Genomic DNA, 25,224 nt, shown 5'->3' on the forward strand with positions numbered 1-25,224 from the left:
CCTGCTGTGAAGAATGCTACTGTGAATATTCATGTACAAGTTTGGGTAGTTTTTTCCTCTGAATGTTTTAAACTGTGGTAAAATATACAAAATAGAACCTTGCCATGTGAACAATTTTCAGGTCTCCAACTCAGTGGTGTTAAGTACATTCACGGTGTTACACAACTCTCACCACAATTTCCACAACTATTTCATCATCCCGTATAGAAACTCTGTACGCATTAAGCAAAACCCCCCGTTCTCCCCTCCGCCAGCCCCTCATGACTAATCTCTGCTCTACTTCATGTCTATATTCCAGATACTTCGTGTAAGTGGAGTCATACAACAGTGGTCCTGTCTGCTTTCACTTAGCCTAATGTCTTCAAGGTTTACATATGTCGTAGCATGTTATCAGAATTTCTTTCCTTTTTAAGGCTGAATAATATTCAGTTGTATTCCATTGTGTGTATATAATTTGGTTTATTCATTCATCTACTGATAAATATTTTAGTTGTTTCTGTCTTTTGGCTGTTGTGAATAACGCTACTTACTCTGAACAGTAGTGTACACATTTAAGTCCCGGTTTCCAATTTTCTTCAATATATATATTCATGGCTGGAATTGCTGGGTCATATTCTGTGTTCAACTTTTTTTTTTTTTGTCTTTTTAGGGCCAAATCCGAGACATATGGAGGCTCCCAAGCTAGGGGTCTAATGGAGCTGTTGCTGCTGGCCTACACCACAGCCCAGCAACGCCAGATCTGAGCCGCATCTGCAAAGTACACCACAGCTCACAGCAACGCCGGATCCTTAACCCACTGAGTGAGGCCAGGGATCAAACCTGCAACTTCATGGTTCTTAGTCAGATTCGTTTCCGTTGCGCCACGATGGGAACTCCCTGTGTTCAACTTTTTAGGGAATCACCGAACTCTTCCCAATGGAGGTAGTGCCGTATCACATTCCCACCAGCAATGTGCAAGGGTTCCAGTTTCTCCGCATTCATGCCAACATTTGTTATTATTTATCTTTTAGGTTAGATTTATTCTGGTGGATATGAAGTAGTATCTCATTGTGGTTTTGTTTTTTTTGTTTTTTTGTTGTTTTTGTTGTGTTTTTGCCTTTTCTTGGGCCGCTCCTGCGGCATACGGAGGTTCCCAGGCTAGGGGTCTAATCAGAGATGAGGCTGCCAGCCTACGTCAGAGCCACAGCAACTCGGGATCCAAGCCGCATCTGCGACCTACATCACAGCTCACAGCAACACTGGCTCCTTAACCCACTGAGCAAGGTCAGGGATCGAACCTGGAACCTCATGGTTACTAGTTGGATTTGTTAACCACTGAGCCACGATGGGAACTCCTCACTGTGTTTTTTCAAGTTTAGATTCTTTTTTTTCTTTTTTAAGGACTACACCCATGGCATATGGAAGTTCCCAGGCTAGGGGTTGAATTGGACCTACAGTTGCTGGCCTATGCCACAGCCACAGCAATGCCAGATCCAAGCCAGGTCTGTGACCTACACCACAACTCACAGCAACACCGGATTCCCGACCCACTGAGCAAGGCCAGGGGTAGAACCTACATCCTCATGGATACTAATCAGATTCATTTTCACTGCCCCGCAATGGGAACTCCTATGTTTAGATTATTTAATGTATCTGTGATTTATGTATTTTGGATGGTGTAAGATTGTTTTGGGATTTTTGATTTTTGTTCTCCAAATGGCTGGACACTTAACACTATTACAGTGTTGAATTCTTTCTGCCCCTGATGATTAAAAATTCCATTTTATTTTATATTAAATTGACATACATACATAGGTCTGTTTCTAGATATTGCCTTTAAGGACATTTTCAATCACTATACCAGTACCACACTATTTTAGTTGCTGCGGCTTTATTGTAAGTTTTCATATCTGGGAGAACAAGTATCTCCCCAGCATTGATTTTTCCAAAATGTTCTTGGAGGGAGTTCCCACTGTGGCTCAGTGAAACAAACCCGATTAGTATCCAAGAGGATGCTGGAGTTCCCATCATGGCGTAGTGGTTAACAAATCCGACTAAGAATCATGAGGTTGCAGGTTCAATCCCTGCCCTTGCTCAGTGTGTTATCAATCCGGCGTTGCCGTGAGCTGTGGTGTAGGTTGCAGACGCGGCTCAGATCCCACGTTGCTGTGGCTCTGGCGTAGGCCGGTGGCTACAGCTCCGATTCAACCCCTAGGCTGGGAACCTCCATATGCTGCGGGAGCGGCCCAAGAAATAGCAAAAAAGACAAAAAAAAAAAGTATCCAAGAGGATTCGAATTCGATCCTTGGCCCTGCTCAGTGGGTTAAGGATCCCACATTGCCATGAGCTGTGGCATAGGCCACAGATGCGACTCAGATCTTTGTTGCTGTCGCTGTGGTGTAGGCTGGCAGCTATAGCTCCGATTCAGTCCCTAGCTTGGGAACTTCCATATGCTGCACCTGCAGCCCTAAAAAGCAAAAAAAAAAAAAGAGTTCTTGAAGATATTTAAAAATTTTCTTTTCTGATTCAACTTCATCAGCTTTTATGAAGTTACACTAAAAACCCTTGTCAGATTCTAATTAGAATTACACAGTCTAGGAGTTGCTGTCGTGGCACAGGGGAAACAAATCCGACTAGGAACCATGAGGTTTCGGGTTCAATCCCTGGCCTCGCTCAGAGGGTTGAGTATCCAGCATTGCCATGAGCTGTGGTATAGGTCGAAGACGCAGCTCGGATCTGATGTTGCTGTGGCCTAGGCTGGCAGCTGTAGCTCCAGTTCGACCCCTAGCCCCCTCCATATGCCCCCTTCATATGCCTCAGGTGTAGCCCTAAAAAGCGAAAAAAAAAAACAAAAACAAAAACAGAAAAAGAAGAATTACACAATCTACAATCTACAAATCAGCCTGGGAACCCTTTCTCCTTTTTATTAGTTATCACATAAACCATTTCATGACCTGTTTTTCCTTCCAATAGAAGTGTGATAAAAAAGGGAAAATAATAGAATCTAAGATGGATTGGTTTGGCACCTTAAGAAGCTCTGGAAAATATTGTCATAAAGGTCTTAATTCAGAAGTAAAATGAGCTGGGGCAGTGGAAAGATGGAAGCACTTCTTTCTGTTACCCGAACTACAGTTTATTGCATCCGATGAACAAGGAATGGCCTCAGTTATTCCAGAACTTTTGTATTGTAGGATGTAAATATGCCCACTCATAAACGTGCACACTCACGTACCTGTTTCTCTCTCTAGTATGATGCTGTCCGAATAAACCAGCTCTATGAACAAGCCAGATGGGCCATTCTCTTAGAAGAAATCGACTGCACAGAAGAAGAAATGTTGATCTTTGCAGCACTACAGGTAAGGGAACATTTGTACCTTTTTCCAGAGTTTGCTTTTTAGGGCTGCACTTTCAGCATATAGAGGTTCCCAGGCTAGGGGTCAAACTGAAGCTACAGCTGCCTGCCTACACCACAGCCACAGCAACATCCAATCCGAGCCTCGTCTGCAACCTAAACCATAGCTCATGGCAACACCAGATCCTTAACCCACTGAGCACGGCCAGGGGTCTAACCTGTAACCTCATGGTTCCTAGTCGGATTCATTTCCACTGCACCATGGCGGGAACTCCTAAAGTTTCATTTTCTTCATACTGATTTTTTTCTTTGAAAAAGCTGAAAATGAGGGTAGTAAAAAAAATTTTTTTGGCCTCACCCACAGCATGTGGAAGTTCCCAGGTGAGGGATCAAACCTGTGCCACAGCAGTAACAATGCTAGGTCCTCAACCCTCTGAGCCACCAGGGAACTCCAAGAGTAGTAAATTTATTTATTTATTTTTAAATTCAATGAATTTTATTATGTGTATAGTTGTACAACCATCATCACAACCCAGTTTCACAAAATTTCTATCCCAAATCTCTAGTCCACACTCTAACCTGTCTCCTTTGGTAACCATAAGTTTTTCAAAGTCTGTGAGTCATTTTCTGTTCTGCAGATGAGTTCATTGTATCCTTTTTTTAGATTCCACATTTAAGTGATAGCATATTTATGTCTCACTGTCTAACTTAGTATGGTAATTTCTAGGTCCATCCATTGTGCTGCAGGTGCCATTATTTCATTCCTTTTTATGGCTGAGTATATTCCATTGTGTTTATGTACATCTTCTTAAACCACTCCTCTGTTGGGGGACAGTTAGGTTGCTTCCATGGTTTGGCTAGTGTATATAGTGCTGCAGTGAACACTGGGTTACATGTATCTTCTCTGGATAGATGCCCAGGAGTGGGATTGGTGAATCAAATGGTAATTCTATTTTTATTTTTTTGAGGAATCTCCATACTGTTTTCCATTGTGGTTGCACCAATTTACATTCCCACCAACAGTGTAAAAGGGTTCCCTTTTCTCCACACCCTCTCCAGCATTTATTGTTTGTAGACTTTTTGATGATGACAATTCTGGCTGGTGTAAGGTGGTAGTAGTTTTGATTTGCATTTCTCTAATAATTAGTGATGTTGAACATTTTTCATATGTTTTTTGGCCATCTGTATGTCTTCTTTGGCGAATTGTCTATGTAGATCTTCTGCCCATTTTTTGGTGGGGTATTTTGGTATTGGGCTACAAGAGGTTTTTATGTATTTTGGAGATTAAGCCCTTCGCAGTTGCTTCATTTGCAAATATTTTCTCCCATTCTGTGGGTTGTCTTTTCGTTTTGTTTAGGGTTTTGAGGATAGTAAATTTAAATTTAAAATATTCCTTATAAGAGTTACCATCGTGGCTCAGTGGAAATGAATCCAACTAGTAAGCATGAGGTTGCGGGTTCGATCCATGACATCACTCAGTAGGCTAAGGATCCAGCGTTGCCATGAGCTGTGGTGTAGGTTGCAAACGCAGCTCACATCTGACGTTGCTGTGGCTGTGGTGTAGGCCAGCAGCTATAGCTCCAATTCAACCCCTAGCCTGAGAACCTCCATATGCCATGAGTGCGGCCCTAAAAAAAAAAAAGACTAAATAAATAAAATATTCCTTATAACTCACCAACGGGCACATCTTATAAGTGCAGAAGAGATAAGGACCTTGGTCTTGCCGTTGTTATCTCTTTTGCACCACAAGGTCAGTCAGTGATGGAAAAGAATCAAGTTTGAACACGACGAACCACAAATGTCAAAATAATTTAAATTAAAATGTCAATGGAGTTCCCGTCATGGCGCAGTGGTTAACAAATCCGACTAAGAATCATGAGGTTGCAGGTTCAATCCCTGCCCTTGCTCAGTGGGTTAACGATCCGGCGTTGCCGTGAGCTGTGGTGTAGGTTGCAGACGAGGCTCGGATCCCGCGTTGCTGTGGCTCTGGCATAGGCCGGTGTCGACCCCTAGCCTGGGAACCTCCATATGCCGCAGGAGCGGCCCCAGAAATGGCAAAAAGACAAAAAAAAAATGTCATTGTCCCTGCATAAGTGGGAGATGTCCTTCCAGGAGATGTTGGGTGTTAGGTATTATAGGAGAGTTGTCTGCAAAGAAGAAATGGCTGCTGGATTCATTTGTGTTTAAAACGTTTCTGAAACCTCTGTTTTCATTGCAGTATCACATTAGCAAACTGTCATTGTCCACTGAAACACAGGATTTTACAAATGAGTCTGAGATCGACGAAGTAGAAGCAGCACTTTCTAATTTGGAAGTGACCCTGGAAGGCGGAAAAGCAGACAGCGCTTTGGTATGAATATTTCTGATAATTCAGAAGTGTGGTTTGGATAAAGTGTGGTGTGACCGATTAACCAATATATAGATGAGCTTTTTTTATTGTTATAAATATGGGACTGTTTTGTCTGATTTTGAAAAAAGACATGCTGACTTCATCTGACAAACTTAAACCTAGCAAGGACTGACTGGCTTTTCTTAGGTCGGTTCTATAAGGGACTGTAAGGTCTTTTCATTACTCCCAATGACAGTTCTTTGGTATTGCGTTTCTTCTTAAGGATAAGCTACCTTGGTATGAAGGAAAGACTGCTGAGGGCCCCATTTCACTGGTATGGAAGGAGGAATTGGCCCTTTAAGTCTGGAAGAATGGGATAGCTGTGAAAATAGAGACAATGCTTCAGATACAAAACCTTATTACCTGTTGATTGAGTCACACATTGCTGGTGGATGTTGTCAAAAAGTTCCTGAACCCTTATGACTTCAGGAAAAAAAGGAAGTAAACATAAAGTAAAACATAAAGAAAACATAAAGAAATAACACTGCTTGTCACCCCTTACTCCTTATCCATGACAGGTGGCTGAATGTCAGCTTTATAACTGGAATGCCCCTCCTGGTTTGACTCATTCATTGAGAGCCACCCTTTTGTTTAACTTCTTTAATCATTCGTTTAATCACATTGAATCAGAGAGGTAGACTCATTGTAACTGGGTACAAAAGAGTAATAGATAAAAATGAGTCACTATATTCTTATGTATTTAATGTGTGTTTTCTTATGGTTAAATTCCTTAAAATAGGAAACTGATGTCATGCAAAAGCAAATACTTCAAACTAAATTCCAAGATTCTAGAGATTCAGGCCCTGACTCAGACTTTCTTGTGTGTGTGTGTGTGTGTGTGTGTGTGTGTCTTTTTGCCTTTTCTAGGGCCGCTCCCTGGGCATATGGAGGTTCCCAGGCTAGGGGTTGAATTGGAGCTGTAGCCGCTGGCCTACACCATAGCTCACGGCAACGCCGGATCCTTTAACCCACTGAGCAAGGCCAGGGACCAAACCCGCAACCTCATGGTTCCTAGTCGGATTCATTAACCACTGCGCCACAACCGGAACTCCAGACTTTTCTTTTATCTGCTGCCTCCACTAATAGAGGTACAAAGGAAAAAGGATACTTTTTTTTTTTTTTTTTTTTTGGCCACCCAGTGGCATGTGGAGTTCCTAGGCCGGGGATCAGATCTGAGCCACGGTTTCCACCTACACTGCAACTGCAGCAATAGGGATCCTTTAACCCACTGTGCCAGGCAGGGGATTGAACCCATGTCTGGGCACTGCATAGACACCAGCAATCCCACTTGGCCACAGCAGGAGCTCCAATCCTTCTTAGAATGAAGAAATTCCTCCTCACCTCCCCTAGTATTTTTATGTGATGCCAAACAAAGGCTTTTCAGTTTGAAAATAGGCACCAACCTTCCACAGAATGAACTTTGAACCAGGTTTTCCGACTGAGAGTTTAATCAGTGAACTAAATGTAGCTAACCTTATCCACTCTGATATAAAAATTGTCAGGTATTTTGTTTGTACATAAAAGTAGTAGTTTCTAACTCAAATTTTTAACTTTTTTTTTGTCTTTTTGTCTTATTGCTATTTCTTTGGGCCGCTCCTGCGGCATATGGAGGTTCCCAGGCTAGGGGTCGAATCAGAGCTGTAGCCACCGGCCTACGCCAGAGCCACAGCAACGCGGGATCCGAGCCACGTCTGCAACCTACACCACAGCTCACGGCAACGCCAGATCGTCAACCCACTGAGCAAGGGCAGGGACCGAACCCGCAACCTCATGGTTCCTAGTCGGATTCGTTAACCACTGCGCCACGACAGGAACTCCAAATTTTTAACTTGAATAATGGTGTGTGGTCGATTTTTTTCATCTATTTTTTTTCCTTTGTGTAACATATGACACAGAAAAGTGAAAAAATACAAAACATACAGCTTAACAAATTAGTGTTGAATTATCACCCAAGTCACTACCCACATCAAGAACTAGAACCATACCAGTCACCCCAAAAGCCCCACAGGTGCCTGATCCCAGTCCCAACCCTCCCCACACCACCCCCGAAGTAAGTACTGCCAACGTAGCTAGTGTGATGGAGAAACTGAGTTTTTCAGTTTATTTAATTTTTACTAATTTGCATGTAACTACCCATACATGGCTGGTACTGCAGTATGGGGCAGTGCGGGTATAGAGTGTCACCACCTGTCTAATTACTACTTGTGAAATGTTATTTGCTTTTCCTCAGGAGGACATTACTGATATCCCTAAACTTGCAGATAATCTCAAATTATTTAGGTAAGTCACCCTTGAAGGGGAAAGAAGTTACTCCTAGCAAAATCTTGCAGGTAAAGGGTCCAGGATTTTAAACAGAACATTCAGAAGGCAGGTTTTTGGTTCCAAGGTAAGAGCCTGAGTTTGGCATCAGACAGATGGTGGATGGAGGCCTGGCTTCCCAGTGCAAACCGGGTGAGTGATCTCAGGGCTTGTCCCTATGTCTCTGAGCCTCAGTTTCCTAATCTATAAAATGGGGGTATACCTCCTTTAGGGCTCGTTGGGAGATTTAAATTAAATAATGCACATGCAGCATTGAGCGAGGTGCCTACCTCATTGTACTTGTTCATTAAAAGGTAGTGGAGGATGGAGTTCCTGTCGTGGCACAGCAGAAACAAATCTGACTAGGAATCATGAAGTTTCAGGTTCGATCCCTTGCCTCACTCAGTGGGTTAAGGATCCAGCACCACTGTGAACTGTGGTATAGGTCGTAGATGCAGCTCGGATCTGGAGTTGCTGTGGCCCTGGCGTAGGCCAGGGACTGTAGCTCCAATTAGACCCCTAGCCTGGGAACCTCCATATGCCATGGGTTCAGCCCTAAAAAAGACAAAAGACGGAAAAAAAAAATAGTGGAGGAGTTCCCATTGTGGCTCAGCGGTAATGAACCCCACCAGTATCCATGAGAACTCAGGTTTGATCCCAGGCCGCACTCAGTAGGTTAAGGATCCAGGGTTGCCGTGAGCTGTAGTGTAGGTTTCAGACACAGCTCGGATCTGACATTGCTGTGGCCAGCAACTGCAGCTCTGATTCAGCCCCTAGCCTGAGAACTTCTATATGCCTCAGGTGCAGCCCTAAAATAAATAAATAAACAGATAAATAAATAAATATTTTTAAAAATAAAGCGTTAGCGATAATCAGCACATGTGCCAGACCAGAGTTCCTCCTGCAGTGTACCTGCTCAGGACTGTGACGCCATTTGAAGGCTCTTTCATGGTTTAAAAATATATTGTCTCTAGAACTTTGATCCTGGGGTTATAGAGAGTAGTCACCTGTTTTTATCTATCTTTGCCTGTTAAAGGATTTCTGATAAACTCCCCAGTCACCTCCAATCAATCTGAAACTGTTAAGAAGGCAGGGAAGTCTTTTATTTCTTGAAAAGAGAGGACTGCCATTTCGTTATGGTGTCAAGGTGGTTAGGATGAAAGGAATTATGGTGTCAAGGTGGTTAGGATGAAAGGAATAAGGTCTCTTTGAAGTTCTATCAGTTGCTTTATGGTTTGTTGACTTTTCTTAACACACTGACACTTCACTGAGTCATTGGCTTGAAAAGAAACACAAGTTGCTTTTGTTAACACCTGATGCAAAGACAGAATTGGAAAGAATGGACAATGAATCAGCTATAAATAAGAAACAAGCACTGGGGTTTCTACAAGTTGTGTTGTTTTTAATGTGATTGTAGCAGATGGTCCCATACAATAGGGTCATTCATTTAACTTCCGAGGCCTAAATAGTTGCAAGCATGCATATTGTTATTGTCAGAACGATAAGGGAAAAAAATAATCATTTGAATCTACACATATAGCTTTATAAATTATTAATCATTTTTCTTGAAAGAAATTCAGTTGCCATATTCTCTATATAGAGCAGATCAAGGTCTTCTCAAACCAAATGGTGATCATTTTCTTCCTGAAGGTGTTTTTGATGAAGGAGATGGTATTCTAGAGTTAAGTCCTGCATCCGTATCACTTTAGGGTGACCGTTAAACTAAAAATTACAAAAATGTCCTCATATTTGGCCAACGGACATTTTTTTTCTTTCTTTCTTTTTTTTTTGTTTTAGGGTTGCCCCCCCTGGCATGTGGAGCTTCCCAGGCTAGAGGTCGTCGAATTGGAGCTGCAGCTGCCGGCCTACACCACAGGGATCCGAGCCACATCTGCAACCTACACCACAGCCCATGGCAAGGCTGGATCTCGGACCCACTGAGCGAGGCCAGGGATCTAATCTGCATTCTCATAGATACTAGCCGGATTTGTTTCCTCTGTGCCACAACGGGAACTCCAGCCAGCGGATGTTTTATCTCAAGACATTGAATGTAATGTATAAAATGGTTTATGAAAGAAAGAGATGAAGGAGGAAGGGGGAGATGAACCAAAAAAGGAAAAAGGAATGGAGAAAGGAGGTTGGAGAATGGCACTCTGTTCCTAGAGGGTGGTGTGTGACCCTTAAAGACCCTTAGTTTCTCTGAGCCTCCTTCCTCCTCAGGAGAAGAGCACTGAATTAGCCCTTTGATTTTTTTTTTTTTTTCTTTAAGAGTGAAGCTGTTTTTTTCCCTTAAACAACATCTACTAAACCCCTATGTAAATAGCGGACTTGACTTCCCAGCAACGTGGCATCTGGTCTAATATGCAAATCACAACCTTGCTATAAATTCATATGAATGTAGGATAAAATACAAACCAAAGAATTGTCAATACAAAGTTGATCTTTTTTTCTTTTCTTTGTATGGCGCACCTGCAGCATATGGAAGTTCCCCAGGCCAGGGGTCAAATCGAAGCTGCAGTGCTGGCCTACACCACAGCCACATGTGTGCCACGTTTTCGACCTACCTGGAAGCTTGCAGCAATGTGGATCCTTAACCCACTGAGCAAGGCCAGGGATCAAACCCGCATGCTCACAGACACTATGCTGGGTTCTTAACCCACTGAGCCACAATAGGAACTCCACAAAGTTGATCTTGAAGTGAAACTAGGGATCGAACCTGAGCCACAGCAGTGACCTGAGCTGCTGCAGTGACAATGCCAGATCCTTAACCCACTGAGCTGCCAGGGAACTTCTATATATCTTTATTTGTAATTTATGTTTATGTAAGCTTTATAATGTAAATGTTGTAAAATATAAATAAATGGTTGTAAATATGTTCGTGTATAGGTACTCAAAGTGCTTTAAAGATGAGCTGTACCCAGTTTTCGTTTGGAGATTCCTGGTCTAGACTAGTGTTTCTCAAAGTAGGGAATGATGTTAGGAAAGCTTACTTAAAATGCAGATACCTGAGCCCCAAGCTGGACCTGCTGAATAGGAATCTCTGAGACTGGGGCCAGATTTGGGGATCTCCAAAAGTTCCCTTCCAATTCTGATGAACACTAGAGTTTGAGAACCATTTTTCTAGAAAGTAAAGCCCACCTTTTTGGCCTAACATCAGTCCCACCATGGCCCCAGCTTGCTTGCAATTCTTGTCTCCATCCAGCCTGCACATGGAAGTGCTGTGGCTGAGAAACTACCCCTTCACCCATCACCAGGGCTCAACTCAGCACCCAGAGCGAGCCAGATGTCCAAGAAGTGTTGTCTCCACTTTTACCCCATGTCCACCTCGGACTTGCCTCTGCGTTTTGCACACACAGTTGCCTAAAGTTTATTTATTTATTCATTCATTCATTCATTCATTTGAATTAAAGCCGCACCAGCAGCATATGGAGGTTCCCAGGCTAGGGGTCGAATCAGAGCTGTAGCTGCTGGCCTACACCATAGCTCACGGCAATACCAGATCCTTAACCCACTGAGCGAGGCTAGGGATTGAACCTGTATCCTCCTGGATGCTAGTCAGGTTCATTTTGGCTGAGCCACGATGGGAACTCTGCCTAGTTTATTTTTGAAATTGCTTTTCCCTATTCCCACATCAAATTCCAATAATCCTTCATTCTGTGTTTAGATGCTGTGTCCTCTGTTACCACTCCCATAGCCTTGGTGTCTGACTTACCGGATTTTATTTTATTTATTTATTTATTCATTTATTTATTATTATTTTTAATATTTTGTCCTTTTAAGGCCACACCCAGAGCACATGGAGGTTCTCAGGCTAGGGGTCTAATCGGACCTGTTGCTGCCAGCCTATGCCAGAGCCACAGCAACGCCAGATCTGAACTGTGTCTGCAACCTACACCACAGCTCATGGCAATACTGGATCCTTAACCCACTGAGCGAGGCCAGGGATCGAACCCGAAACCTTGTGGTTCCTAGTCAGATTTGTTTCTGCTGTGCCACAACAGGAACTCCATCCTACACTACCTTTTAATGAGCAAGTATTTATTGTATTTATGTACTTGTGTGTTTCCCTCTTTCGACTATGAGCTGCATGAATATTTGAGACGCTCATTCTTTTTTCTTTTTTTCTGTTGTCGTTCTTCAGGTAACATTTGATTGCTTTTTTTTTTAACTTATTTTTATTGAAGTAACTGATTTATAACATGTAAGTTTCATAAGTACAATGTTGTATTTCTACTTTTGTATACCCTACAGCATGCTCACCACCAGCAATTTAGTTTCTGTCCGTCACCATACAGTTCATCACCTTTAACCATTTCACCCTCCCTCCCCTCCTCCTCCCCCTCTAGTAACTACTACTCCCATATCTCTATCTAGGTGTTTGTTTTTATTTAGTTTGGTTTATTTATTTTGTCTTTTTTTGTTGTTGTTCTTTTATTAGTTTTTTGTATTTCACATACCAGTGAAGTCATACTGTATTCGTCTTTCTGTCTGATTTCACTTAACGCAATACCCTCAAAGTCCATCCATGTGGTCAAAAACGGCAAGATTTCATTCTGCTCTGTGGCTAATATTCATTCCACTGTGTGTGGTCTATATATATTCCTCATCTTCTTGATCCATTCATCTATCATCAGTGGACACTTTGGCTGTTTCCATGTTTTATTTTTTTTTTCCATGTTTTAACTATTGTAAATAATGCCACAAGGAACATGGGGGTGTATCTATCTTTTCAAATTATTATTTTCATATTCTTTTGGATAAATACCCAGAATGGAATTGCTGGGTCATATAGTAGTTCTATTCCTAATTTTTTGAGGAATCTTCATATTGTTTTCTGGGGCGGCTACACCAGTTTGCATTCTTACCAACCATATAAGAGGGTTCCGTTTTCTCCACATCCTCACCAACACTTAACTTCTTTTAGTTTTGATAATAGTTGGACATGAGACGATTTTAACCTTCAAGGTTTTGATTTGCATTTACCTAAGAATTAGTGGTGTTAAACATCTTTTCATGTGCTGTTAGCTACCTGTATGTCTTCTTTGGAAAAAGGTCTATTGAGTCCTCTACCCAGTTTTTAACTGAGTTGGTTTTTGTTGTTGTTGAGTTGGACAAACTCTTTATATATATATTTTGGATGTTAACGGTTATTTGATATATCATTCACAAATATCTTCTCCTATTCAGTAGCTTATCTATTCATTTTGTTGATAGTTTCCTTTGCTGTACAGAAGGTTTTTAGTTTTATGTAATCAAATTTTTTAAATTTTGCTTTTGTTTCCCTTGCCTGGGGAGACTTATCTAGAAAGATATTGCTAAGACCAATGTCTCAGCAATGTTAGCAAATTTAGGCATACCGACTATGTTTTGTTCTAGGAGTTTTATGGTTTCTAGTCTTGCATTCAAACCTTTAATCTTAATCCATTCTGAGTTAATTTTGTGTATGGTGTGAAATAGCAATGTAGTTTTGGTTTGTTGTTGTTGTTGTTGTTGTTTGCCTGTAGCAGTCCAGTTTTCCCAACACCATTTATTGAAGAGACTTCTTTCTCCAAAGTGCTTTTGCTCCTTTATCATAAAATAATTGTCCATTTATGCATGGGTTTTTCTGCCATACCATGCTGTTTTGACTACAGTGGCTTTGTGATATAGTTTAAAATCAGAGAATTCAATATCTTCAGCTTCGTTCTTTTCTGAGGACTTCTTTGACTGTTCAGAGTTATCTGTGGTTCCATATAAACTTTATTTTTTTTATTTATCACATCTGTAGTTGTATAATGATCATAACAATCTGATTTCACAGGATTTCCATCCCACAGCCCAAGCACATACCCCCACGTCCCAAACTGTCTCCTCTGGAGACCATAAGTTTTTCAATGTCTGTGAGTCAGCATCTGTTCTGCAAAGACAATCAGTCTGTCCTTTTTTCAGATTCCACATGTCAGTGAAAGCATTTGATGTTGGTGTCTCATTGTATGGCTGACTTCACTTAGCATGATAGTTTCTAGGTTCATCCATGTTGCAAAAAAATGCTGGTATTTTGTTCTTTTTAATGGCTGAGTAATATTCCATCGTGTATATGTACCACCTCTTCTTGATCCACTCCTCTGTCAATGGGCATTTAGGTTGTTTCCATGTTTTGGCTATTGTAAATAGTGCTGCAATGAACAGTGGAGTACACGTGTCTTTTCGAGTCATGGTTTTCTCTGGGTAGGTGCCCAGGAGTGGGATTGCTGGATCAAATGGTAGTTCTATGTTTAGTTTTCTGAGGCATCTCCATACTGCTTTCCACCGTGGTTGCACCAATTTACAATCCCACCAACAGTGTACTAGGGTTCCTTTTTCTCCACACCCTCTCCAGCACTTATTGTTTTGTTTTGTTTTTTGTCTTTTTGGCATTTCTTGGGCCGCCCCCGTGGCATATGGAGGTTCCCAGGCTAGTGGTCCAATAGGAGCTGTAGCCACCGGCCTACGCCAGAGCCACAGCAACGCAGGATCCGAGCCGCGTCTGCAACCTACACCACAGCTCACAGCAACGCCGGATCGTTAACCCACTGAGCAAGGGCGGGGACCGAACCCGCAACCTCATGGTTCCTAGTCGGATTCGTTAACCACTGCGCCACGACGGGAACTCCCAGCACTTATTGTTTGTAGACTTTTGGATGATGGCCATTCTGGCTGGTGTCAGGTGGTACCTCAGAGTGGTTTTGATTTGCATCTCTCTAATAATGAGTGATGTTGAACATCTTTTCATGTGTTTCTTGGCTGTCTGTATGTCTTCTTTGGAGAACTGTCTGTTTAGATCTTCTGCCCATTTTTGGATGGGGTTGTTTGTGGTTTTTTGGTATTGAGCTGCAGAAGGTGTTTATAGATTTTGTAGATTAATCCCTTGTCAGTTGATTCACCTGCAAAGATTTTCTACCATTCTGTGGGTTGTCTTTTCATTTTGTTTAGGGTTTCCTTTGCTGTGCAGAAATTTTGAAGTTTGATTAAGTCCCATTTGTTTATTTTTGTTTTTATTGTCAATACTCTAAGAGGTGGATCTGAGAAGATGTTGCTGTCGTTTATGTCAGAAAGTGTTTGGCCTATGTTTTCCTCTAAGAGTTTTATAGTGTCTGGTCTTATATCTAGGTTTTTAATCCATTTCGAGTTTATTTTTGTGTATGGTGTTAGGGAGCATTCTCATTTCATTCTTTTCCATGTGGCTGTCTATAAACTTTAGAATTTTTCATTCTATTTCTGTGAAAAATGTCCTTAGGATTTTGATAGGGATTGCATTAAATCTGTAGATTGCTTTAGGTAATATAGGCATTTTAACTGTGTTGATTTTTCTAATCCATGAGCATGGAGTGTCTTTCCATTTTGTGTGTGTGTGTCTTTTCTAGTTTCTTTCAGCAACATCCTATAGTTTTCAGTGTACAAAGGACTGTTGCATCCCTGTGGACACCAGCCTCTTTCCCCACTCCTTCTTCCCTGCCGTGCCTCAGTTTCAGCCTCTGGGACAAGGAATGGGAGCAATAATCATTAGTTTTGGGGATGTATGAAAACAGCTAGAGGGTTAACCATACTGGAAGCAGATGGTAGAGGGAATTTAAGATCTTTTGATCCAGAATTCCTATCATGGCTCAGTGGTTAACCCAACTAGTATCCATGAGGATGCAGGTTCAATCCTTGGCCTTGCTTAGTGGGCGGAGGATCCAGTGTTGCTGTGAGCTGTGGTGTAGGTTAAAGATGCAGCTCACATCCTGTGTTTCCCTCATTGTGGTGTAGCCAGCAGCTGCAGCTCCTATTTGATCCCTAGCCTGGAATCCTCCATGTGCCTTGGGTGCAGCCCTAAAAGACAAAAAAAAAAAAAAAGATCTTTTGATCCTCTTACAGTCCAGTTAAAAGGACAAGCAGGAGTTCCTGTTGTGGCTCAACAGGTTGAGGACCCAGTGTTGTCTCCATAAGGATGTGGTTCAATCCCTGACCTCACTCAGTGTGTTCAAGGTCCACCATTGCTACGAACTTCGGCATAGGTCACAGATGCAGCTCAGATCCAGTGTTGCTGTGGCTATTGTATAAGGCCTCATCTGCAGCTCCAAATCTACCCTTAGCCTGAGAACATCCATATGCCACAAGTACAGCCGAAAAAATGGGGGAAAAAATGGACAAGCAGAGTTTCATTCTTATTTCTGGATAGAAATATTTAGATGCTTAGTACTAAACTGAGACTTCACTGTCCTTTGGTTACAGGCTATGTCTTCATATTTTATTTTGAAAATACCATTAACTGGAGTTCCCGTGGTGGCACAGTGGAAATGAATCTGACTAGGAACCATGAGGTTGCAGGTTTGATCCTTGGCCTCACTCAGTGGGTTAAGCATCTGGCATTGTCATGAGCTGTGGTGTAGGTGGCAGACACGCCTCAGATCTGGCATTGCTGTGGCTCTGGAGTAGGCCGGTGGCAACAGCTCTGATTAGACCCCTATCTTGGGAACCTCCACATGCTGCAGGTGCAGCCCTAAAAATACAAAAGGGAAAAAAAATACCATTAACTTTGGAGAATCTGATTCTTAGACAAGTAACCTTTTAAATATGTTCCTTATTACAACTCTCAATATGATAAATACGATTTTAGGAGTTCCTGTCCTGGCACAGCGGAAACGAATCCGACTGGGAACCATGAGGTTGCGGGTTCGATCCCTGGCCTCACTCAGTGGGTTAAGGATCCAGCATTGCCGTGAGCTGTGGTGTAGGTCACAGACATGACTTGGATCTGGCATTGCTGTTGTTCTGGCGTAGGCCGGCAGCTGCAGCTCTGATTAGACCCCTAGCTTGGGAACTACCATATGCCTCGGGTCTGGCCCTAAAAAGACCAAAACAAAAAAAAACTATTTTAATGCAGTGATTTTCTAAATCCTGGAAATGTTAATCCCATACGATGTTTTTCAATTTTATTTTATAATTGTTATATGATCATCTACTGTAACATATTGGTTTGGATTGTGGTTTTTTTATTTGTTTGTTTTTTTATGGCCACACCCACAGCATATGGAAGTTCTCAAGACAGGGACTGAACCCAAGTTGAAGCTGTGGCAACACCAGATCCTTTAACCCAGTGCACCAGGCCAGAGATTGAACCCACACCTCCACAGCGACCTGAGCTGCTGCAGTCATACTCTTAACCCACTGAACCATAGCAGAAAGTCCTACATTGTTTTTTTAATGAACATCTTCTCCTTCATCTTTGTGTTATGATAACATGTTTGCAGCTAAGGAAAGACTAGTACTGACATGTTAAAAGACTTGCCCAGAATTACATCTGAGTGCAGCTAACCCCTTCTTTTTTTGTTGTTTTTTGTTTTTTTATGGACTTACCAGGAGCGTATGTCCCAGGCTAGGAATCCAATCGGAGCTGTAGCCGCTGGCCTACACCACAGCCACAGCAACTTGAAATCCGAGCCACCTCTGCAACCTACACCACAGCTCACAGCAATGCTGGATCCTTAACCCACTGAACAAGGCCAAGGATCAAACCCACTTCCTCATGGATACAAGTCAGGTTCATTTATCGCTGAGCCACAATGGGAACTCCTTCCTGTTCTTTTTTTTTTTTTTTATGTCTTTTATCTTTCTAGGGCCACACCTGTAGCATATGGAGGTTCCCAGGCTAGGGTGTTGCTGCTGGCCTATGCCCCAGCCACAGCAATGCCAGATCTGAGCCACATCTGGGACCTACACCACAGCTCACGGATCCTTAACCCACTGAGCAAGGCCAGGCATCGAACCTGCAACCTCATGGTTCCTAGTCAGATTCATTTCTGATGCGCCAAGATGGGAATTCCCCTCCTGTTCTTGAATACAGAAATATACCTTCTGACATGAGATACCCTGACCCACCCCCAAGGCTGGGATCCTTCCACTGAACCACATACAATTCCTAGTACCTTTTTTCTGTCCCTCTGTACCCACTTCCCTTCTATTTTGAATGACCCAGCCTGCCATTGGCACCACCAACCTTGTTCTAGCCCAGAGTACAAAGTTTCCTAGCCCCCACAGGTGTCATGGCTGGAAATCTGATACCCCCCCCCCCAAATTGTTTTTCTTTTTAGGACCACACCTTTGGCATACGGAAGTTACCAGGTTAGGGGTCAAACTGGAGCTACAGCTGCCAGCCTACATCATAGCCACAGCCACACGGATCCAAGCTGCATTTGTGACCTACACCACAGTTCACGGCAACACTAGATCCTTAACCCACCGAGTGAGGCCAGGGATCGAACCCACATCCTCATGGACACTATGTCGGGTTCTTAACCTGCTAAGCCACAATGGGAAATCCCCTATATATGTGTGTGTGTGTGTGTGTGTGTGTGTGTGTGTGTGTGTGTGTGTGTGTACATATATATATATGTATATATATATTTTTATATTTATATTTATATATATATATATAGTCTTTTTTTTTTTTTGCCTTATCTAGGGCCGCTCCCATAGCACATGGAGGTTCCCAGGCCAGGGGTCCAATTGGAGCTGTAGCCGCTGGCCTACACCAGAGCCACAGCAACGCCAGATCTGAATGGAGCCTGTGACCTACACCACAGCTCACGGCAACACCGGCTCCTCAACCCACTGAGCAAGGCCAGGGATCAAACCTGCAACCTCATGGTTCCCAGTCAGATTTGTCAACCGCTGAGCCACGATGGGAACTCCCCCAAAATATTTTTTAATAACAGTGGAGTCTATATAGATTAGCTGTAGATTCTGGTGATTTCCATGGTCCCCTGGAATTTTCAGGTGGTGTCTCCTAAGGATCAAGAGGAAAGTACAGAAAAGGTTGCTTACTTTTACATCTGATTTTTATGTCTGCTAAGTTGAAGATTGTGATTGCTGTCCATATTGACAGCTTTTTTCAGATTCAAGAAATAAACTAAAATTTTAGATGTCACTAGGAGTTCCCATCATGCTCAGTGGTTAATGAATCCAACTAGTGTCCATGAGGACACAGGTTCAATCCCTGGCCTTGATCAGTGGGTTAAGGATCCGGCATCGCTGTGAGCTGTGGTGTAGGTCACAGACGAGGCTTGGATCTGGCATTGCTTGGCAGTGGTGTAGGCCAGCGGCTACAGCTCCAATTGGACCCCTAGCCTGGGAACCTCCATATGCCACAGGTGTGGTCCTAAAAAGACAAAAAGACAAAGAAAATTTTTTAGATGTCACTAGATTCATGGATGTTTCTCAGATCATCATGGTCATAGTAACGATGATAATTTGTCAAGCAGTTCCATTTGCCATTTGCAGAGATGAGCTCTCTCCATCCTCACGGAAGCCCTGTGAGTTGGAGGTTGATAGCCTCCCCGTCATACAGTTGCAGGGCACATGGCCCAGGCAGATGAAGTATCTGTCCCAGGGTCACACTTTCAGGTAGTAGCAGAGTCAGCATGTGGTCCCCGCCGGTCCAATTACTGATATTTTGCAATAACCTCATCTCATATCAAAACCCCAGGAGTTTCATTATGGCTCAACAGGTTAAGAACCCAACTGGTATACATGAGGATGTAGGTTCAATCCCTAGGCTTGCTCAATGGATTAAGGATCCAGCATTGTCATGAGCTGTGGCGTAGGTCCCAATGTGGCTTGGATCCTATATTGCTCCGTCTGTGTCATAGGCATGCAGCTGCAGGTCCTATTCAACCCCTAACCTGGGAACTTCCATATGCCATAAGTATGGCCCTAAAAAAAAATAGGAATAAAGATATAAACCACTTTCAGTTTTTTAGAAATGAGTTAGCAATTTGAAAATTGTTTTTAAAAATAAAGAGGATGTTGTTTGAAAGGGTCTCTAGAGCATCTTGATCCCCATGAATTTATAATGTGTCCTACGTTTCCAGATGGTTTTTCAAACTCTGGCTGTACTTTAATTTGCAGGCCCAAGAAGCTAATATTAAAAGCTTTCAAACAATATTGGTTCGTCTTTAAAGACACATCTATAGCCTACTTTAAAAACAAGGAGCTTGAACAAGGAGAACCAGTAGAAAAACTAAATCTTAGAGGTAAGAGGGCCCTACATCTTGGTATGACTTAGGGAGGCCCAGGGAGCAGATGAAAGCCAAGACTCCAACCAGTGAAGCAAGGTTTACTCCCACCGGAACCTTTCCGTCTGTCCTTGGTTTCAAAATTGCAGCTTGCCTGCAGCTCCTGCTCCCAGGGAAGCGTGCATCCCAAATGTGGACCGGGGAATGGTTGTTTGCGTTACACAGTCCCTTGGACAGTATGTCCAAGTGTCTGAAGTGATGGTAATTAGTGTTATAAATGCAGTTCGTGGGAGTTCCCATAGTGGCTCCATGGTTAACAAACTCAATTAGCCTCCATGAGGATAGCCTCCATGGTCCCTGGCCTCACTCAGTGGGTTAAGGATCTGGCATTGCCATGAGCTGTGGTGTAGGTCGAAGACGTGGCTCGGATCTCACATTGCTGTGGCTGTGATGTAGGCTAGCGGCTACAGCTCCAATTGTACCCCTAGCCTGAGGACCTCCATATGCCATTGGTGTGGCCTTGAAAAGACAAAAAGACTAAATAAGTAAATAAATAAACACAGTACATGAGTACAAGCATGCTGATTCAGTAATCAGTATGCTATATACCTGAAACTAATAAATTTAGTAAATAATTTAGTGTTGTAAATCAACTATACATCCATGAAAAATAATAAATATTTTAAAACTAAAATGAATAAATGTAGTATTTTAGACATTGTTGGATCCTGAAAAGCTTTCTGAATTCCAGAATAGTTATGTTTAATTCAGTGTCACTTGCATGTCTTCTAATTTCTGAAAGTGGCAGTGTGCTGGTAACTGCACTAACTGAAAATTTTAATTCACTGGTGCATTCAATGCCATTGTCGTTGTGACAATTAGAGAATTCCCTCTGCCTTGATTTATTTCAAAGTTTATATTCAATAATGGTTCCAATGAGTTAGAATAGTCAAATCAACCTGAAAATTTTATTGATGATACATTTTAGAAATCCATAAAAGAAAATATTTTTATTTATCCATGCTAATTGCTCATCAACCTTGTTTAGTTATCCTTTAATTAATGTCATCAGTTTGCTCCTCATTTTTTTTAGCAGAGAATCAAATCGGAGGGGTCATGTTTGAAGTCTTTGTTTTAGACACACATCTGCTATTTGTTGAAGAGATGTCTCAGACTCAATGCTGTCCCTGCCTTTTATCATGTAGGCTGTGAAGTTGTGCCAGATGTAAATGTGGCAGGGAGAAAATTTGGAATCAAGTTACTGATCCCGGTTGCTGATGGGATGAATGAAGTGTATCTGAGATGTGACCACGTAAGTAAAGCCACAAACATGTTAAGTCACATCACTTTTATTAAGCCTCAGGACAAACCATCTGAGGTGTCTTTTCAAATCAGAGCACTTAGCTATTGCTTTATAACAATCACAAAATCACAAGGTCATGGGAATTCCCACTGTGGTGCAGTGGGTTAAGAATCCAGCCGCAGTGGCTTGCATCACTGCGGAGGCGCAGGTTCAATCCCTGGTCAGGCACAGTGGGTTAAAGGATCCCATGTTGCTGCAGCTATGGCGTAGGTCACAGCTACAGCTCAGATTCAATCCCTGGCCCAGGAATTTCCATATGTGATAGTGTGGCCTTAAAAAAAAAAATCACAAGGACACATACCAATAAATATTCATTTATGGAGCATCACAGGGAGGCTGGGTTGGATGATTCAGGCTGGTGGCAGCTGGCTCGGCTCCTTACTGCAGGTTGAGCTCATGGGATTTATTCTGGGTCCCAGGCTGTCTGGGTAGGCTCTTCTCATAGTGAGGACAAAAGTGCCAGATGGGAACTGGGAATGGGTGAGAGCACCTAAAGCTTAAGCACTCTTTCAGTGATGATGCCCACCATGTTCCATTGGCTAACACACATCCATGGCCAGGTCAAGTCAAGAGATGGGAAATTACACCCTGGCTCACACACATCCATGGCCAGGTCAAGTCAAGAGATGGGAAATTACACCCTGGCTCTGGAGGGAGGGACTATAAAATTACATAGCATGAGGTGTGGATGCTAGGAGGGTGAAGACCAAGGCCAGGGATTCAGTGAACCACACTTAATCCCTGCTCTGAAGAATTCATTCCACTCTTCACCTGCATCCCCTTCTTGGACCACTCCCTCCCCTCCCTGAGGTAACAAGTGGGGACAGACATTAAAGAACAATAAAAGCCTCCTCTAAGTGGTTCAGATGCCACCAGTGGACCTGATACCTACCATGGAATTAGAAACTTTACTAGGGATGGGCCATGGTAGAAATAATATGGGAAATCATTTAATGCTTTTTCCTCATTTTCTTCTGTCATAGAGATAAGTTTTGAGACGAAAGGAAATATAGATCAAGGAAACTCTCCAGTAGTTTGGGGTTTTCATCTGTCTGTGCTCCATGCTGCACCTTTGTGTCCCTGGTTCATCTTTTTTTTTAGGTCCACACCTGCGGCATATGGAAGTTCCCAGGCTAGAGGGGGAATAGGAGCTGCAGCTGCTGGCCTATGCCACAGCCATAGCAACGCAGGATCCTACACCATAGCCACGCCAAATCCTTACCCAAAGAGCAAGGCCAGGAATCAAACCCACCTCCTCTCAGATACTACTTGGGTTCATTACCACTGAGCCACAACGGGAACTCCTCCCTGGTTCATCTTTTTTTTTTTTTTTTGGTCTTTTTAGGGCCACACCGGCAGCATATGGAAATTCCCAGGCTAGGGACAGAATTGGAGCTGTAACTGCCAACCTCCACCACAGCAATTTGGTATCCAGGCAGAGTCTGTGACCTACATCACAGCTCAGAGCAACACCAGATCCTTAACCCTCTTGAGCGAGGCCAGAGATCAAACCATTATCCTCATGGATCCTAGTGGGTTCATTCCTGCTGAGCCCCAGTGGGAATTCCCCCTGGTTCATCTTTAAATGCAAGGTTTCCTATGCGGAATTTCTCAAAACTGACATTCCTGTTCTCTAGCCCTTTGGTGTCTAGAAACTCAACACAGGACTCAAAAGCTCTCATTGAGTGTTAAGTGAGGTGATTAACAGCCAGTCAGAATTGCATCTTCCCTTGCTGGGAAGGCGACGGTTTTGTGCCAGAGTGGTGAGAGCCCAGGTCCTGCTCTGTTGCCAGCATGGCAGCTTTGCACTCAAACTCACTTCTCAGCCTTCTGGTGTTTGCTGCAGGAGACTCAATATGCCCAGTGGATGGCTGCCTGCATCTTGGCATCGAAGGGCAAAACCATGGCGGACAGCTCCTACCAGCCAGAAGTCCTCAACATCCTTTCCTTTCTGAGGATGAAAAACCGGAATGCAGCATCTCTGATGGCTTCCGGCCTCGAAAACATGGACATGAACCCGGAGTGTTTTGTGTCACCTCGGTGTGCAAAAAAGCACAAGTCTAAACAGGTACTGCTAATCTTGCTGGGGTGATTGTTTGCAATAAATCCTGCATTTTCTGAAATAAAATGAAGAATTAAAATTATGAAGACTATCATCATGAAAAATCAGCTGATGGGGTAATTTGACTATGAACTAGGTCTTTGATGATACAAATAAATTACTGTTAATTTTGTTAGCAGTAGCTATACTGCTCAGTGAACATGGCAGTATTCACAAAACAAACTTGATATTAAAAGAATGATTTATTCCCCACAAATTAAAATTTTAAACTGGGTTTCCATAAGAGTGGGTTGAAAGTTACACAGATAAACTGATTCAAGTAGAACCCTTGTCTGAGGAGTCTGCAGACCCCAGAAAGAAGGACGAGGAAGTCTTTACCTACATGAATCTTAGAAGCATCTGTGTTGGCTGATCTTCCTGTTTCTCCCAGTGATTTGCATGTATTCTAGAAAAAGAGAGAATGAATGAATGAATGAATGGGAAGGCATTGTCTGTGCAGCTGCAGTTGGGCCTTGCATTCGTTCTTGTCTCTGGGGCCCTGGAGCCCTCAGGATGATCGCTAAGGAGGATTTGTCATGTCCCGCTTCTGCTTAGCTGGCAGCCCGCATCCTGGAAGCCCACCAGAACGTGGCCCAGATGCCCCTGGTCGAAGCCAAGCTGCGGTTCATCCAGGCATGGCAGTCCTTACCGGAATTCGGCCTCACTTACTACCTTGTCAGGTGATCACAGTGTTCCCTTGCCTCTCTTTCTGTTCAGTTTTATTATTTATTTGTTTATTTATTTATTTGTCTTTTTAGGGCCGCACCTGCAGCATATGGAGGTTCCCAGGCGAGGGGTCCAATCGGAGCTGTAGCCACCAGCCTGCACCACAGCCACAGCAATGCCAGATCCAAGCTGTGTCTATGACCTACACCACAGCCCACAGCAACACCAGATCCTTAACCCACTGAGCGAGGCCAGGGATAGAACCCGCGTCCTCATGGATGCCAGTCGGGTTCGCTAACCACTGAGCCACAATGGGAACTCCTCTGTTCAGTTTTAAGAGGCTTCCTTGGAGCCCAGTTTATTCTCATTTAGTCTAGAATGTAGAACCCTTTTTTTTCTTTATTTTATTTTATTTTATTTTTAGGACCACACCCATGGCATATGGAGGTTCCCAGGCTAGGGGTCCAGTCAGAGCTATAGCCACCAGCCTAGGCCACAGCCACAGCAACGCGGGATCCGATCCGCATCTGCAACCTACACCACAGCTCACGGCAACGCCGGATCGTTAACCCACTGAGCAAGGGCAGGGACCGAACCGGCAACCTCATGGTTCCCAGTCGGATTCGTTAACCACTGCGCCACGACGGGAACTCCTTTTTTTTTTTTTTTTTTTTTAATTTTGGAATGCCGTCTTTTCACAAATGGACTATACACTTTGGGCTACTCGTAACAATCTTCCCTACCTCTGTTCAGAGTGCCTACCTGGTCTCTCTGCTTCTCCTGTGTCCCCTAAGTTTTCCACTTAGCAGCCAGAGTCATCCTTTGAAAGATCTCAGTCCACCCACATCAGGCCTCTGCTCACCACCATCTGAAGCCATCATGTCACACTCAGAGTAAGAGCCACATCCTTGCAGAGGCCCTACAAGACCTCAGCTCTTGAATTCTACATCCTCCCCACTCCCCTCCTTCACTGGGCCCAGCCACACTGGCCTCTTGGCAGGGCCCTGAGCATGGGGAAAAAAAAAAAAAAAAAAACCCTCCAGCCATTGTACTGACCATGCC

The 25,224-nt window shown here is 43.2% G+C and overlaps 1 protein-coding gene across 1 annotated transcript in view; it reads left to right on the forward strand.

Moving 5' to 3' along the window:
* FERMT1 (FERM domain containing kindlin 1) overlaps nucleotides 1-25,224 on the forward strand; it is a 58,421-nt gene that overhangs the window by 28,768 nt on the left and 4,429 nt on the right. The window contains exons 7-13 of the mRNA XM_047771696.1: nucleotides 3,228-3,335; nucleotides 5,550-5,681; nucleotides 7,951-8,000; nucleotides 19,926-20,050; nucleotides 21,238-21,344; nucleotides 23,242-23,463; nucleotides 24,052-24,176. Of these exons, the coding sequence (XP_047627652.1) occupies nucleotides 3,228-3,335; nucleotides 5,550-5,681; nucleotides 7,951-8,000; nucleotides 19,926-20,050; nucleotides 21,238-21,344; nucleotides 23,242-23,463; nucleotides 24,052-24,176 (869 nt within the window). The remainder of the gene's footprint in view (nucleotides 1-3,227; nucleotides 3,336-5,549; nucleotides 5,682-7,950; nucleotides 8,001-19,925; nucleotides 20,051-21,237; nucleotides 21,345-23,241; nucleotides 23,464-24,051; nucleotides 24,177-25,224) is intronic.

This window comes from Phacochoerus africanus, chromosome 3 (genome assembly GCF_016906955.1).
Source record: "Phacochoerus africanus isolate WHEZ1 chromosome 3, ROS_Pafr_v1, whole genome shotgun sequence".
Lineage (NCBI taxonomy): Eukaryota > Metazoa > Chordata > Mammalia > Artiodactyla > Suidae > Phacochoerus > Phacochoerus africanus.